Source organism: Glycine max, chromosome 3 (genome assembly GCF_000004515.6).
Source record: "Glycine max cultivar Williams 82 chromosome 3, Glycine_max_v4.0, whole genome shotgun sequence".
In the NCBI taxonomy this organism is placed as follows: Eukaryota; Viridiplantae; Streptophyta; class Magnoliopsida; order Fabales; family Fabaceae; genus Glycine; species Glycine max.
In genome coordinates, this window is record NC_016090.4 from 40,396,118 (window position 1) to 40,413,209 (window position 17,092).

Genomic DNA, 17,092 nt, shown 5'->3' on the forward strand with positions numbered 1-17,092 from the left:
TTTTTATTAATTTTAGACCGTGAGTTACTAAATTATTTTAAAATCTCATTTTAACTTTAGTTTCTTTCATTATATTATCTGTGTTTTTCTTTCTCCTTCCTAGTAAGACCTTTCCTCTCGTCTCATAAATCAAATAACGAGTTTTTCTTTTTCTCTTAGCTCCTCTTCTCTTTCCTTTCCTCTTTAAGGGGCAGATTTGGGGTGAATTACGACGAACCAACAAACTAACAAAGATGCTCTTATTGTTGAATGCTACAGTTTGTAGTTCATTAAAGAATCATTAAAAAGTACCATATACTGTTTATTGTCATCATTAATTTTTCTGGTTGTTTAGCATAGAAGATTACATGTAGAGAAGGCAATGTGTGGAAATACCTTTGGTCAAAGGTCTGAAACCAAAATAAGACATGTGTATTCATCTCTTCAACCATCTTTACAGTACAGAATCCCTTTTTGTTCCCCTATAATTGTACAAAAACAACCTTTCTTTATCTTTTCACCTACAGGATTTGCTCAGAAGTTTCTTGCAAGTCCAATATTATAATATGGCCTCACAGTTACAATACAACTGGCTTCGAGTCAGCGGTCTCAATACAAGGAATGCGATACTTGTGTATTCTCGCGAGTACCACGGAGACAAAAAAGGGTGTAATGTGCTTAAAGTATAGTCCATACATTATACTTTTATATACAGCCAATTAAACACCATCAATATAAAAGTATATTCTATGTCAACTCACACTCACATGCACTGCAGTGTCTCTCACATTATTTCCATGGTGTTGAGAATCAGTCAAAGCTTGGTGAGTGGTCGCTGATGAATGTGATTAATGAGGCAGTACCACCTCTTGGGAACCAAGCCATCGTCTTCTCCATTTCAAAAACTCAATAAGAATATAAGCTCCACACATCACAGCTCCAAACCCAGTAAATGTAGCAAGTAGGATAGATAGAACGGCTTGCTTATTAAGCTGTCATGCCACAAAAGTAATTGACATTAGAGATGGAAAATTGTGACAATTTTTTTTGTCAGTGCAATTGGAAACCACTAAATTGAAACCCACTGTTATGCTATTGTTATCTACATTTAACTTTCTTTCTATGTTATCAAGTTATAGGTATGAAATATATATTTATCAACTTTATGATAACTAATTTTCATCAGAAAACCAGCTTGGTCACCTTTAGTGAAATTTCCCTCTCAACTATGTTTTTTATATCTATAAAAATCAAACCAGAGACCTTATTAAGATTCTAGTCCACTCGGATCTCACGTAATTTTGGCTTACATTTAACTATTTAGCGTTGAGCTTACTGACCATGGTTCTATACTTCTTGTGCCTTCAACCAAATTTTACAAATAATTGTTTTTATGAACTGAACTTTGTTTGAATGCAACATGCTCCACTTAGGCTAGAGGAGTTAACAAAGCAAGGGGTGAAGGGGGAAAAACACACAGGATTTCCTTACCAGTGAATAGAAAAGACGTCCAGCGAGAACCACCATAACAAACTGGGCAATTGCATAAACCCAAACATGTTCACACGTCACTAAGAACAAATTCAGGGGAATCAGTGCAATACCAAAGGCAGAAATCAAATATATAGTGTTGTCCAATAGTAGAGAAAGTCCTACCCATTATTGTGGATGTCATGCTTGCAAGTAGACCTAGTATACATGAAAAAGGGAGAGAAATGGCAACAGCACCAGATCCCATACTTGAAACCTGACCAACAATGATATCATCATTAGGAATTCATATACTTCAAAGGGAACATTATCAAAGAATATTAATACTTACAAGTAGCTGCTCAAGGAAACAAAAGTATGCCAGCATGTTGATAATCACAAGAATGGGAATATTTTGCCAAACCCTGTGAAAGTTCTAAAAATCGTTATTAGATGATATGGAAATATTGGAGATCAATATAAGGTGGGTGGATGTTTAAGGTAGGGGGGAAGAGGGGAGAGGTTGCAGATTCGATCCACTCTGCTAACATAACTAACATTCTAACAAATTAACCTTTTTGCCGATAAAAAAAAAAGATACTCCTTGCCTGTATTGTTGGCTTCTACTCCTTGTCAAGTAAAGTGTTTGGCCATTTAAAACTCGTAGAAGAGTGACAGGAAGGTTCTGAACTTCCTGCTTGCACACATCACATGTTCTGTTGCCTTTAATGCTAAACCATTTAACTGCACACTCTTGGTGTGCCAGTGCAAGTTCACCTTTGCAGCTGCACTCCATTTTAAGTGTATCAGAACCTTCTCCCAATTCAATCAAACAAATTCTGCAGACGGCTTCTTCTTCAGGAATATCTTCCCCATCCTCATTTTCAACTGGACCAGAGAGGGCAGTGTACTCAAACATGAGAGAACACAATAAACTTATTTTACTTTTTTAGTCACGTTCATAGATGTAAAACAACAGCTAGAAATGGAAAAACAGCCCCAGTAGGACATTGAGTTAGATGAGAAAGGAAAATAATAATAGAAGGAAATGTTAGGGAAAAATGAAAGCTTAACAGGAATAAATAAAGGTTAGTTAGATTGATCTAAATTTTAGGCCAGAAACGTATTAGTTCCCAACTGTTGTGTCCTACCTAAAAGAAACTCTAGTTTAGGAATCTATTATGCAGAATAATGAAAAATCAAATACTAATTCCTCATGAAGAAATCATATTATGTCACTCACTGGTTTAATCAATGTCATGAGCATATTAGAAAGTTTGAGTAACTTGAACTTAAGGCTCAGAGATCACCAACATAAACAAACAATAGTATAACCAACAAAATTCAACCCATCTCTGAGCAGGATGTAGTTTTAGTCAAGACAAGACAAAAATACATCGTTGGAAGTTTATAGTTATATGACCTTTTTTCAGATTCATGAAGAAGTTACTACTTACTAGTATCTTTGATATAACTTTATTACACAAGCAAGAAAAAGAAAGTTACCGGTATCGTCAGGCGGAGATTTCATAGATGTTGTGGCAATGCTCTTTGTCAACCGTGGTGTGGTAGGAACAATACGAAACATGGCACCTACATATGTGCTGTCATCTTCAGTAAGCACGGGAACTGAACGGGAACGATGCATTGGTAGTTGCAGTCCTTTCTTCTGTAAAATGAGGAAAATAAAATGGATGACAAATTATCTTGGAGACATCAAAGTATCCAAATTCAATTATGATTTGGAAAGGCATAAAAGGACATAAAAATAGTTTTGATTTATAAGATTAGCATAGCAAACTATAGTATTAAGATGTTTGGGTAATTTGCAAAAAGGGATATAAGGTTTAGTGACCAGGAATTACAGAATGCATCTCATGAAGAAGGAAATATTTAGTGCATAGGAATCTAGGATTTTAAGAGCTATGTTTTGATCCACTGCCACCTTCCACCAACATCCAATCGCATGCTGTCATGTTGCTAAAATAGTTTGATTTCTCGGGTAATTGTAATCATAGTCAAACACTCGAATAAGTGTCAACATATTATCAGATGCTAGTGCAGAAAAAAAAAAAAAAAAGTTTTACCCTACCTTTAGATCAAAATTAAATGGTTCAACAAGAAGGTACCAAATTTATCTATTTGAAATCTGACTATTATACTTTCATATAAAATAATTTGATGTCACACTTCCTGCAATAGATAATTAACATAGGCAAACGAGTTGGCTGACTCAACTTTACCACAAGCTAAATGAAATTATCATTGAAATTGATATTTTAAAAGATGTGCAAGTGTTAATGCTATGTGAGCTTTGATATGTTTAGTATTAAAATTGTTGTCATTTATATAACATTATTTTTTGATATACTTGACAGATTTGAACTGATCAGATGTAGGTGCATGTTGCATGAATTCTGAAATAGTAGGATAGTAAGCAGACTTTTGAAACTAATGATGTAGAGGAAAACCAATGCTTAAAGAACCATATCTAACTATCTATAATGACAATACGACATCTACTGGTTCAAATTTGGATATATTTATAGGAGAGTGAAATCCATATTTTTAACAAAGCTAACATCTAGCAATCTGTATATTTATTGTAAATAATACATGTGTTACACAATTTTATCAGAAAAAAGTTATACAAAGCGAGATTAGAAACATCCCAAGTTATAGAAGGGCTTTTTCCACAATGGTTTTCCACTTTGTTGTCAATGTCAATTTATTTTAAATAATTAAATATGACCATTACAATGCATCCTTAGTATAAGTTGCAAAGGCACTCACAACATGTGTTGCTGGATAGGCAATGTTCCCTCCATGTCCAGACTCCAGATTTGACTGAGCAATTGGGGTGACAGGTAAGGATGATATTTTCATCTCATTAGGTGATAATGTTCTTGAAATCATAGGCTCTTGCAGTGGCTCCGGGGGGGAACCGTCAAGTGCTGGGATGGAAGCCTCTTCAACATCTGAACTTATCTTGTGAAATTTAATATTTTTGGTTGACAAAGGACCTTGGAACTCATTGATTTGGCTTCTAGGAGATGGAGTTGGAGGTTGGTTTGTTCTGAAAAATTCCTCTCTTGTTTCATCTAGTGTTCTTGTTGGTATCTCCAAGATAAGGTTTTTCCTTCTACCATGTGCATGTCTACTAGGGAGTTCCTCAGTTATTTCGGATGACTCTACATCCTACACATCAAGAAGCCAAAATGAACTTTCATCTCTATTCAAAGTTATACGCACATATTTTCGCAACAAAACATAGTTTTCCCTATTTTTAGCTTATGCATACATTTTACAAGTACAGAAGAGATATACTAAGTAGATAGGCATCAACGTGATGTGACTTTATGCAAGAGTTTCTCTGACTCGTGTGTTCAGAACTGATGACTGCTTATGTAACACAGGGCTAACCATACAAGTCACCAAATTGCCATTCGATATAACTTTAGATGTTTTTTTACTAATCTAGTTTGACACAGTAACAGACACTACAAAATCATGAAAATATTTTGAAGATAATATTGTCTGTGCTTGATGACAAATTGGATGCTTTGATTGGCCAAATTTTCAGCCTGGGCTAGTTCTGAAATTCATATTACTTCCATAAATTCAATGGAAAAAACTCTTTAAGAACCAATATCTGCTTGGCCAAATGTGGCAGGTTTGTGTGCATATATGCAGGCGTACAGCTAAAATTAGATATATATTAACCAAAGCAAAATGAGTTAGAAACAGTGGAGATGATGATCATTGATCAGTGTACAAAGGTATGAACTGATAAATACTCATGTGAATTCCAGTAAAGAAACCAATGTTCTAAAGGTTTTAAGTTTTAACACTAAAAACTATTGAAAGAACATATATGATAAAGAAAGTGTTAGCTTAGCCTTAATTAGAGTAAAACAAAGGAAAATAAAAATAGGCAACTGAATGAAGTGGAGAACATAATAGTAAAAAAAGTACCTTTTGAATTGGGTTATGAGGTATACTAGAAGAGCCTTGGTCATTATTAATCTTGGGAAAACGATGTGCTTCAGTGGCCATATATGAAGGGGTTCAGCCGAAAACCCACAAAGAGTTTGAGCTGACAGTATTTTGCAGAAAAGAAGGTCGAAATCTTGCTGCGATCATTGGAGCAGGAAAGAAGCATAAAGGGAATTTGGAAAAAGGAGAGAAGACAAGTGGCATAAAAAGCTTCAAGCAGACACGTTTCAGCTTTTCTGGTTTTTTAAGGTGTGGTTGGCACAAAAGTAAAAAGTTTAGTGAGGCTGATGCTAACTAACTTCACTCTTTTTATTTTACAGCATTTCCAGCAGATTTTTTTTTAATTACTCATTTACTTCTTACATTTGCACAAACTTTTCCTTTTAATATCTTTTTTATTTTATAAGCAAGTAATTTATGATTTAAGGATTAAGTATAAAAGATTAGTTTAAAAATGATATGAATAGAGATATAAAGATTAACTTAAAATTCCAAAAGTTAAGATAGTAATTTAAGGATTAATTAAGAGAAAATAAAAGTTCAAAAGGTTTATTTATAAGAATTTAATTAGATTATACTAATTGTACATAAAAAATTATAAGTACACAAAAAATAACATGCAATAATATATTTTTTTACACCATCATTTAATTACATATATTATAAACTTTTTTTAATAATTATTTTACAGTTATATTTAGGATATTATTAGTTAGTTAATAGTATAACTTACATTCGTAGTAATTAAAAATTAAAATTTATTTATAAAGGAAAAAAACAAATTAAAGTAGATATATATTTCCCTAAAAAGAATCAAGCATTATTGTTTGGGATTTTGCTTCTCTAAACTGAAGAACTCCAATACCATCCAGATAGATCATGAACTCCTTTAAAGAGCTTCATTACAACATGGGAAGGTTTCATCTTGGGTCATGTGCCTATATTTCCCCTCTGGAAATATTGACACACTAGTGTTGGGACCCGTGTAGTTGCATTTTTTTTATCAAATGCAGAAAGAGTGAAAGAGAGAAGTAAAAAGGGAAAACAAATTTGCAGCTAATCAACAAATGACAAACAAATGGAGGTGCGACATGTGGACAAAAAATTTGGTGGCCGGACAAATTTAATAAAACTATTGATGACCCAGAATGCATGAAACCTTCCCATGTTGTAAAGCTCTCAAAATTATAATGCAAGCTATAATTCAACCTTACAACTAATGCCTTTCCTCAAACAGATTGGAACTGAAACCACCCTCCTTAGGTTTACCACCTATCATATTTGGGATGACAAATAAATTGGTTTTCTCTAATTCTTGAAATCTTCCCAATTCTCTCATATTAGGTTTTAGGACAAGTTCAAGTTATTTCTCAAAAGCTAAGGAAGACCATGTCCTCATACGTTCACGATAAATATAGCAAGATACTCGGTTCTTGGTCTCTACGTACACAATACACTTCCCTTATCCTTCAAGTTTTTAACGTGGATGGATCATAACATAATAGAATTGGGCAGACAGCTTGTGGAGGACTCGTTAATGACACTAATGGGACTATGATTAAAGGCTTTTGTGTTAATACTGGATCTTGCAATATCATATAGGTGGAACTTTGGACTTCTAAACTTGGTATCCAAACAGCGAGATAACTCTCCCTGAGAAATATTATATTTGAGATGGATACAAAAGTTGTTGTTCAAAAGGGTCATGCTCACTCTACTTACCTAAGACCCCTCATTTATGATATCATAGCTCCTCTGCAAGCTTGACTAGTCCCCTTCAATTAGTCACTCATTCAGGGGAAGCTAACAAGGGTGCAAATTTCTTAGTCAGTTTGGTAATGATTTTGGTTACGAAGTGTATTATCTTGACACCCCTACCCCTATGCTAACTTTTTTGTCCACACGCAAAATTGCTTTGTGATTTGTTTTTTCTTTCCCATGATATAAAAGAAAGTGAGGAGTAAAACTTATAAATTGCACTCACAACATTGATTAAACAATCAATAATTAATATTGTACTTAATTTTAAATATTGTCATGTATGTATTTAATTATATTACAATTCTTAAATGTTAATTTTCTAATTATCGATTATGTGTCCAGTTTATTCTTTAAAATTTATTTTCTCACTATATAGGAACCATATTCCATTGTCTATGGATTAGTAAAGTCTAACTCGGGTAAACTTGATGTTACAAGTTTATTTTTATTATAAATGTATTTTCAAGAAAACAACTTATATTTAGTTATCTCAACAAGAATATTTAGTTTTACTCATTGCTAAATATAGGTTTAAATCTACCTTACTACTAACTTGAATTTAGGCAATTTGATTTCATTTTACACATACTACAATAATTTGATGGTGTATCGAAAAAGGAAAATATTTTGCAACAATGTGTCATTAAATCTTGATAAAAAAAATTTAGTTGATGACCGGCACTGGTGGAATGCTTCAAAGCCTCATCGTTCACCAAAGCATTTGTTGATTTCAAAATTACAAACAAGCAAAATTTGTTGGATAATCAGGCTTCCACAAACAAAATTATTCACACCTATAAAAGAATCGTAAGAACACAATAAAGATTACACCATAGAAAAAATAATAACAAATACAAGAATTTAACTTGCTCCGGCACCTCTTGACTATGTCCAAAGAACTATCTCAAAAGTATTTTCCTATCACAAAAATAATTATAAGATTGTAATCCACTAAATAGCCTGTCACTCTACAAACGCGAGTATCCCACTTTATAGTTACAAGAAATGATAACACTCTCACGCAAATATAAGACATTTTTATCTTAATAAAGTAACTTTATTTCACAATCTTTCTTTTTGTGTGTTTCTTCTTCACTAATTCTCTATTTATAGTGAAGATTATTATCAACTATAATAAATAAATTCTCTTAAAAATTAAAACAAAAACAACTTTTAATGTATCCATTCAAATAAATTTCATATAATAAAATGTAATTTTTTACTTTATATTTAAATCACTTAAATTTAAGTGATAAAAATTCAATTTTTACTATTTGTGATTAAAATTTGTACAGGAATTTTTTAGATGAGTCTTTATTGACAACAATAGTATATTATTGTGGCTCTCCCAGATATATTTGGAGTGTTTTTTCATTTTATCATCTTATGTATAAAAAAAGAAGATATTATTATAAATATTTTTTCTTTATATTCATAGGGATCAACTAAATTAAATCCTTAATAAAGTTTCTCTCTCTAAAATAAGTATAATATTAGTAATATTTATTTTTGACTTAATTATACTTTACATCTCTTAATTATAATGTAATATTCAATTTATTTCTTTGATTATTAAAAAAATTAATTTAAGTTGATCTCTCAATTTGAAATGTAATAATTATATCATTTTGGTCAATTATGTATCGTTGACTAAGGGCACATCTCTCTCCCTTCCCCTTTCATTCGCCGTTTTGACCTCCACAACGCCACCCGTGACGGTGATGCTGGTTCATCCTTCTCTCAGATCCAGGTGCAGTTCTTCAAGATATCTACTGGGTTTGGAGCCCGCGACTATGGTTCTTTGTTCGATGTGGGTTTGGAGTAGAGGAACATGGTGGGCGAGTTGGTTTCTGGGTCGATTCAATACTAGCCCAGTCCCGTCGGTAGTGGTGGGTGGTTGTAGGGCGCGCGTGCGGAATTCCTTCTCCTTCAGGTAGAGCCCCCACCTTCTCATCATCCGCGACCTCTCCACGAACAAATAAAGTGGCGGCTATAAACCCTCACTTTAAAATTATACATATGAATGTTTTAACGATAAATACTAAATACTGACGGTTAAAAGGGTCATCCGTCGAAATCAGATGAAAATAATATAATTATTTCATTTTAAATAATAAAAAATTAAAATAAACTCTTAATAATTGAAAAATTAAGTTAAACCTTGAATTTTAAGTAAAAGATGAAATATATAATTAAGCCTTTTATTTTACAGAACAAATTAGTAATATATTCATATAAATACACAATAATTAAACATGTAAATGCAGTAAAATAAATTAAACATGAAAATAAATTCTATTACCTTTATTGTTCATTCTATTACCTTTATTGCGTGCCAGCCTGCCAGATTCGATACGGCAGCTCCTATTTTGTCCAAACCACATAAAATTCTAAATGTTTAAATATTTTATTTTATGTCCAATGAGTATATTAATTTTGAGTGTAGTTTTTGTATTAAAAAAATTTAGAATTTCTGCAATATTTTTTTTTGCTTTTAGTTTTTGTGGTCAATTTTTATTATAAAAATACCTAAATTGATTTTATTCGACGTTATCACGCAATCATATTATTATTACGAAATTACCACATGACAATATCTAATGAAATATGTAAGTAGTTTTATAATGAAAGAACTGAAAAAAATATATTTAAATATTACAAAAATCAACAAAATTACAGGATGAAAAATAATATATTTGTAAAAAATTAAATATATTCAAAGCAATTCTAAAATTAGAGGTAAATAAAATTAAGTTTTAATATAGTTTTGGTCTTTGTAAATATATTAATTTTATTAACTATTCTGACAATTTTATAAATTTTTACTTATGACTCTTGTAATACTTAAATTTTTGAAACGTAAATTTGTCATATAACAATACTACTACATAATAAAGTCATGAAAAAAATTTGTAACAAAAAAACAAAATATTTCAAAAGTACAAAAATCACAAATAAAAAATATTTGGAAAAGCTAAAACAAAAAATACTACTGTTAGTACTGTAATGTACTTCAGAAAAAAATGCATTTAAACCATAAATCAAGGATGAGCTAAAAATAAAATTAGATGAGAAGCATATTTGAATTATCTAGAAAACATCTTGCCATTTTGGTTTCAGCATTTATTATATCTGCCACACTCCCATTGGCTCAGTGTGTCGGTGCAATGTGCGTGTACAGTGAACAGATCGCGGTGGGTAGTAGTAGACACTAGACACTGCTACTGCATTCTCAACTATTTATATATTCATAGCTTTCCCCACTTTTTTTTAAATAAGGGATGTTTGTTTTATAGATAATTTTTTTAAAAAAATATGAAAATTTTATTTTTGTATTTGATAAAAAAAATGTGTTTGATAAATTATAAAATTATTTGAGAATATTTTTATATTTTTTAGAATAATTAAGATATATATTTGGTTTTTTTTAAGTATATATTGTATTTAATAAAATATCTTTACTATGATGTTAAAGATATTTTTGTTTTTTTTTATAAAACAATATCTTTGTTTTATAATTTTTTGGTGATCTTAAATTTACTGCATACTAGTATATCAAATTTGATGAATTTATGAGGATTTTATTATTAATAAATACTATTCAGTGTTCTAAATAAATAAAATAAAATAAAAAGGATATTTTTTTAATGAATAAAAATACATTTATTTATAATTTTTAAAATACACTCTCATAATTTTTAATAAAAAACTATCTTTTTAATTCTTTAATCAATATTTTTAAAGTATTTATTTATTCATAAAGAAATACTGACCCTTTATTATTTACAATGTCTCAACCGTCAACACATTTAAATTTAAAATAAAATTCTAATCACTTCTAATTTTTAAGCCCGAGTAATATACTATTATGTTATAAATTAGAATATACAATTTAGATTATGAGTGAGATTCTACTCATTCTCTCAATTAGCATTCTCAATACTTTCTCTCTTTTATTGTTTGGATATGTATATCAGACATTGTTTTATAAACTACTGTCACTTATAATGGTATTGTCCGACCTAATAGGATTGCTTTCAGAACAGATAGATGTGATCATTACAAAAAAAAAAAAAGTCTTTTAATCCCGAGAAAAAATTATCCTAATTATTTATCTACTTTCCTTTTATTTCTATTTGTATTTTTTTAATATATGAGAATTAAAAATAAAAAATTTATAATAATTTATATGCTGACCTAAACTCCTCAATTTTTATTTCTATCTGTATGTTTGATCTTTTCAATTATCAACTTTTGTATTTATGTTTAAATTAAATTTAAATATTTTTAAAATAAATTATTAATAATTAAAAATAATTTTATATTATAATTCAAATTATTTAATAAATTTAAAGTATAATTTATGTATTAAAAATATCTATGATATTTTTTTACTGCTATAATAAATTTTAATTATATACAAATTATTTATTCTATTTAATAAATAGACAAAAATTAATTTACTAAAAAAATATTCAGATAAATTCGTACAAATTTCCTTCGCATCATTTATCCATGCTCTAAGGAACAAGATCATTTTCAATCCTCCATAAATAATTTGTCCCCATAAAAACACTAACTTGTTAGGTGTAGTGTCTTTTTCTTCGAATATAAAACACACTAATATTCGACAGCTTATGAATATAAGCTCAAGAAAATCTTATGGACCATGATACAAAAAAAAATCTTTTGAACTATTTTAAAGATATTTTTTATATAAATTCTCTTTTTTTTCACAAATATATTTTTTTATAAAATATCTTAAATATTCACATAAACAGTTAAGAGTCTAAATTAACATAATAGTTTTTCAAAGGTTAACTTTGTATCTACCCCAAAAAAAAAAAAATCGTTAACTCTGTACATTTTTTTTTTACAGAGTAATGACTTTGTACATCTTCTCTACTACTGTTTATTCCATATTTCCATTAGCTATCTTCTTAAGAATACAAATATCAATAATGGCAATGTAAAAGACAAGCATATTAAAACACATTAGTAGTTTTAGTAGAAACAGCATTCAGAAAAACATTGCGTCTTTTTTAAATACATAAAAAACATTTTTTAAGATTATAAATATATTTTGAGACAATTTTATTCAAATTAAATATAGAGAGAGAATAAAAAAAATTCTCCAAATATTTAATGCAATCATATTAGAAATATGTTTGAAACTGAAATTTGTATATATAAAATTTGAATAATTATATTGAAAAAGAGTATTTTTAGGAGTTATTATTAACGATAGCAATTTTTTTACAGACAACAAATCTTAAAATGTTTCTTCAGTCGATTATTTTTTACCATTAACTTCTAACTTAATTTTTAATATTTTTTATAAAAGAATGTTGATAATTAAAATTAATCTTATATCATAATTAATTATTTATGATAAATCTAAAATATAATTTATATATTAAAAAGTATTTATTTATTATAATTTTTATTATATAAAATAAACATTTTTTATGTACATTGTACAAACTAAAATACTAATAACTAAAAGAAAATAAGAAGAGGAAAAATGTTTTTGTCCAACTATATTCATTTAATGTCATAATTGCTAATTCCTTGATTATTTGAGGACTTGTTCCTCTAAAAAAAATTATTGAGGACTTGTATGATTTTCTACCAAAACAATAAGATATACATTTTTGTTACTTCTATTTACTAATAATGATTAAATTTTTAACTGTTCTTATTGAACTTACTAGTTTGGTCTGAAATTTAAACTCCAATAACAATATTTTGATTCCTGGTTTTGACTGTAACTCGCAAGGCAGTGGCTATTGGCTATAGAATTGATTAATAATTTAGGATGCAATTAAAATGAAAAAAGTGAAAAGTGAGTACGTGTGTATGATTGAAACAGAAGTGAAACTTGCATGTGTTGACACGTAAAGGCTATGACGATGACGATTTTATGCTCCATCACAATCACATCACAGATCGCACCTTCATTGGCTACGCATTTGCCTTGTGGCATTGTTTTGTCCATAGTTTTAAAACTACGATTTGATAACTTTTATTGGCTCAAATCTTCAAATCTTATATTTGATTTAATGTATTTTTGATCCCGAGTGATTCAGTCCAGTTTTGTGATCAAATTGGTGACTCGTTTCAATTTCAAACCATTTTAGAAAGTAGAAATCCTCTCAATTTTGAGTCTCAACTCCTTCTTCGTTTATCTTGCAATCTCGCTCTCGCAACACACTTATCCAACTCCAACAAGTCTATGTTGTCACTCGCCACCATTATGTCATCATGCCACACCCTCCAGATTGCTCTCCAAATTATTAATTTACATAAGTTTCATTTTTTTGGGTAGGAAAACATGATGGTTTTTACAAGTTTATTTCGCTATTTATTTATATTGGTGATTTGTGTTACTTATTTGTTTGAATTTGAATAATAATATTTTGATATCTAATTATCTATGTTATGAAATTATATTAATTTGTTATGTTATTTTTAAATATTTTAAAGATAAATATAAAAAATTAATATTTTTTTATTGCAAATCATTTAATAACTCATCGACACTAATCCAATAATCTAATTATATGATTGAATCAGGATCAATTTTTAATAATATGATTATGTCTTACTCTTATATTATCTACTTCGCTAGAATAGATCTACACTCCCTCATCACAGACTCTGCTTCAGATCTACCTCACCAAAAATAAAAACACTAACTTGTTAGGTGTAATGTCTTTTTCTTCGAATACAAAACACACCAATATTCGACAGCTTATGAATATAAGCTCAAGAAAATCTTATGTACCATGACACACAAAAAATAATTCTCTTGAACTATTTTAAAGATATATTTTTATAAATTCTCTTGTTTTTCACAAATATTTTTTTTAATTTCTCTTAAATATTCACATAAACAGTTAAGAGTCTAAATTAACATAATAATTTTTCAAAGGTTAACTTTGTATCTACGCTAAATAAAAGCGTTAACTCTGTACTTTTTTTTTACGGAGTAATAACTTTGTACATCTTCTCTACTGTTAATTCCATATTTCCATTAGCTATCTTCTTAAGAAATTAGAATCCAAATATCAATAATGGCAATGTAAAAGACAAGCATATTAAAACACATTAGTAGTTTTAACAGAAACAGCATTCAGAAAAACATTGCGTCTTTTTTAAATACATAAAAAAAACATTTTTTAAGATTACAGATATATTTTATGAGACAATTTTATTCAAATTAAATATATATAGAGAATAAAAAAATTTCTCCAAATATTATTTAATGCAATCATATTAGAAATATGTTTGAAACTGAAAATTCTATATATAAAATTTGAATAATTATGTTGAATAAAAGTATTTTTAGGAGTTATTATTAACGATAACAATTTATTTACGGACAACAAATTTTAAAATGTTTCTTCAGTCTAATATTTTTATCATTAATTTCTAAATTAATTTTTAATATTTTTATAAAAGAATATTAATAATTAAAAATTATCTTATATTATAATTAATTATTTATGATAAATCTAAAATATAATTATTATTATATAAAATAAATATTTATTATATACATTGTACAAACTAAAATACTAATAACTAAAAAAAAATAAGAAGAAGAAAAATATTTTTGTCCAACTATATTCATTTAATGTGAGAATCGCTAATTATTTGTTCCTCTCAAAAAAAAAAAAGAATTATTGATGGGCCTACGGAATCACATCACAGATTGCACCTTCACTAGCTACGCATTTTGCCTTGCGGCATTGTTGTGTCTTACTTTTATATTATCTTCTTCGCAAAGATTAGATCTACACTCCCAACACACCACTCATCACAGACTCTGCTTCAGATCCCCCTCACCAAAAATAAAACCTGCCAAATCTCATTACACACACAGACACAGTGCATGTGCATCCATAAACATCAAGTAATGAGGTAATCTAAAGTGGGAAAAAATGGGTGTGGGTCGGTTCAAACCGACGCTGAAGAGGAAGAGGGTTCCGATGAGGGTCTGGTTAAGCTTCCAAAAATCAATGGGTGTCCTCGTGGGTGGAAACCATACTTCCTCCAGGTTTTGCACTCGCTAATCCCCCTCTCTTCCCCCCTTCGGCTTCCGATTTTTCTCTCTCAATCTTTGTTCATCAAAGTGCTGCATCTCTCTCACTCTCTTACTTAACTCGACAACTTCAGCCACATTATTCCATGGATGCCAAGGTATTCAAATTCCAGATCCTCCAAGGCTCCATCGCTAAGCGCGTGGTCATTCGCTCAATACTACTCGCGTGCGCCGTCTCAATTGTCTCCATCTACCGCGCGCAATCCCTCTTCGATTTCGGAACCCTCGCTCCCATCGCCACGTACTTCGACTGCGTTTCCGGCTTCGAGGGCGTCACCTTTCGCCCTGGTTCCCACTTGCTCCGAACCCGCTTCTGGGCCTCCGCCAATTGCGAGAAAGACGCCAACTTGACCCTCTCCGTGGTCACCGACCTAACTGGTAACAATTTACTCTACACCGGAGCGAAAAGCCTCTGCGTCGGAGAAGGCTCCTCAATGGCCGTCACGGCAATGAAACAGTTAGGTTTCTCCAGCGTCAGCGCCGTCCAAACGCACCGTTTCGTGCAGAGGAACGTCCTGTACGAGGATAACTCCTTCGATTTCGTGTTCTCCAGAGACCTAGACAAGGTTTCTGTCCCAGCATTGCTGGTGCTCGAGGTTGAGCGTGTCCTTAAGCCACGTGGCATTGGTGCCTTTCTTGTAGGCACCACTAGTTCTCACCCCAATGATTTGATAAGAGCAGCCACACCCGTTTCCTCTTTGTTAAGGTCTTCCAATGTTGTGCATGTTGGTTCTGTCAACGAGCTTAACCTTGTTGTTTTCAAGAAACGAGTTGGAAACGCTACTTCATTTTACCAACATGGTAATTTACCCGCTGATTGTCCCAGTCTCACATTCACTAAATCCCTCATAGAGTTGATGGAGCCTCTCGTGAGTGAGAAACAAAAACCACCACCTCTTGAGTTTCACAAGAGGATTCCCTATTTGCCTAAATTTGTGGATGTTTCCACTAGGAAGAGGTTGGTGTATATTGACATTGGGGTAGGGGAGCTTCTTGATGCCAATGTTAGTGATTGGTTCCTACCATCGTACCCCATTGATCAGAAGGATTTCAATATTTATTTTGTTCACTACAACACTTCGATTATGTTGTCCCATGTGAAGCAACCTGGTATTACCTTTGTTTACCACCCTGGCTTGTCTGGTATTGATAAGGTCAATGCTAAGCTTGGTAGTGATGATGATGATGACATGGATCCTTTACTTGGGGAGGAGGAGAAGTTTGATTTCCTTGCCTGGTTCAAAGAAACTGTGCAATATGCTGATTTTGTGGTCCTCAAGATGAATGCAGGCAGTGTTGAACTCAAGTTCCTCTCTGATATATTTGAGAATGGAGCTATATGCTATGTTGATGAGTTGTTTCTCAAGTGTCCCGAGAGGGGAGGTGATGCCAGCAAGGGAAGTTGCATGGATATTTACAAGGATCTCCGAAGCAATGGTGTCTATGTGCATCAATGGTGGGGAGACTGAACTGCATTGTACCTTTGATGATTATTGTGGTGTTAGAGAAACCTGTGTATGTACAAGTTTCTCTTGTGTTTGATGTATTTGGATTCTAGTCGTCCAACTTTGTCTGTGTTGTTGTTGTGCTGTGTTTGTTGTCTGTGAAAGTGTGTAGGATGCTATGAACATCCGAGTGCTTTATGGTTGGGCGCTTAATTCTAAATAAACAACCAATGTCGTTGTCGTTTGCTAATAAAATTAATCTGTGATGATTGTGTTAAGTTTTTTCTTTTTGTTGACGTTGGTTGGTTTTGGGTTATAATGGCGAGCAGGAATT

General features: G+C 31.0%; 2 protein-coding genes across 2 annotated transcripts; one reads left to right on the forward strand and one right to left on the reverse strand.

The window, feature by feature from the left end:
* Positions 1 to 390: 390 nt before the first annotated feature.
* Positions 391 to 5,720, reverse strand: LOC100783117 (E3 ubiquitin-protein ligase MARCHF11). The gene is made up of 8 exons (XM_003521339.5): positions 5,425 to 5,720; positions 4,243 to 4,647; positions 2,956 to 3,118; positions 2,058 to 2,337; positions 1,802 to 1,874; positions 1,636 to 1,726; positions 1,471 to 1,550; positions 391 to 971 (listed from the first exon to the last, which is right to left on the reverse strand). Exons 1-8 carry the CDS (start codon positions 5,503 to 5,505, stop codon positions 828 to 830), a joined length of 1,317 nt encoding a protein of 438 aa, XP_003521387.1. The 5' UTR covers positions 5,506 to 5,720; the 3' UTR covers positions 391 to 827.
* A 9,178-nt stretch (positions 5,721 to 14,898) lies between these two features.
* Positions 14,899 to 17,036, forward strand: LOC100783651 (uncharacterized). Its single transcript, XM_003521340.4, has one exon. The coding sequence runs from the start codon at positions 15,400 to 15,402 to the stop codon at positions 16,780 to 16,782; it is 1,383 nt and encodes a 460-aa protein (XP_003521388.1). The 5' UTR covers positions 14,899 to 15,399; the 3' UTR covers positions 16,783 to 17,036.
* Positions 17,037 to 17,092: the final 56 nt, after the last annotated feature.

Excerpts from the sequence above, each read along its gene's own strand:
- LOC100783117 (XM_003521339.5), bottom strand. The coding sequence starts at position 5,505 with ATGGCCACTGAAGCACATCGTTTTCCCAAGATTAATAATGACCAAGGC. Across the intron at positions 1,727-1,801 it reads GTTTCCTTGAGCAGCTACTT|GTTTCAAGTATGGGATCTGG; the intron begins GTAAGTATTAAT and ends ATTGTTGGTCAG. Across the intron at positions 972-1,470 it reads GACGTCTTTTCTATTCACTG|CTTAATAAGCAAGCCGTTCT; the intron begins GTAAGGAAATCC and ends GTGGCATGACAG.
- LOC100783651 (XM_003521340.4), top strand. The coding sequence starts at position 15,400 with ATGGATGCCAAGGTATTCAAATTCCAGATCCTCCAAGGCTCCATCGCT.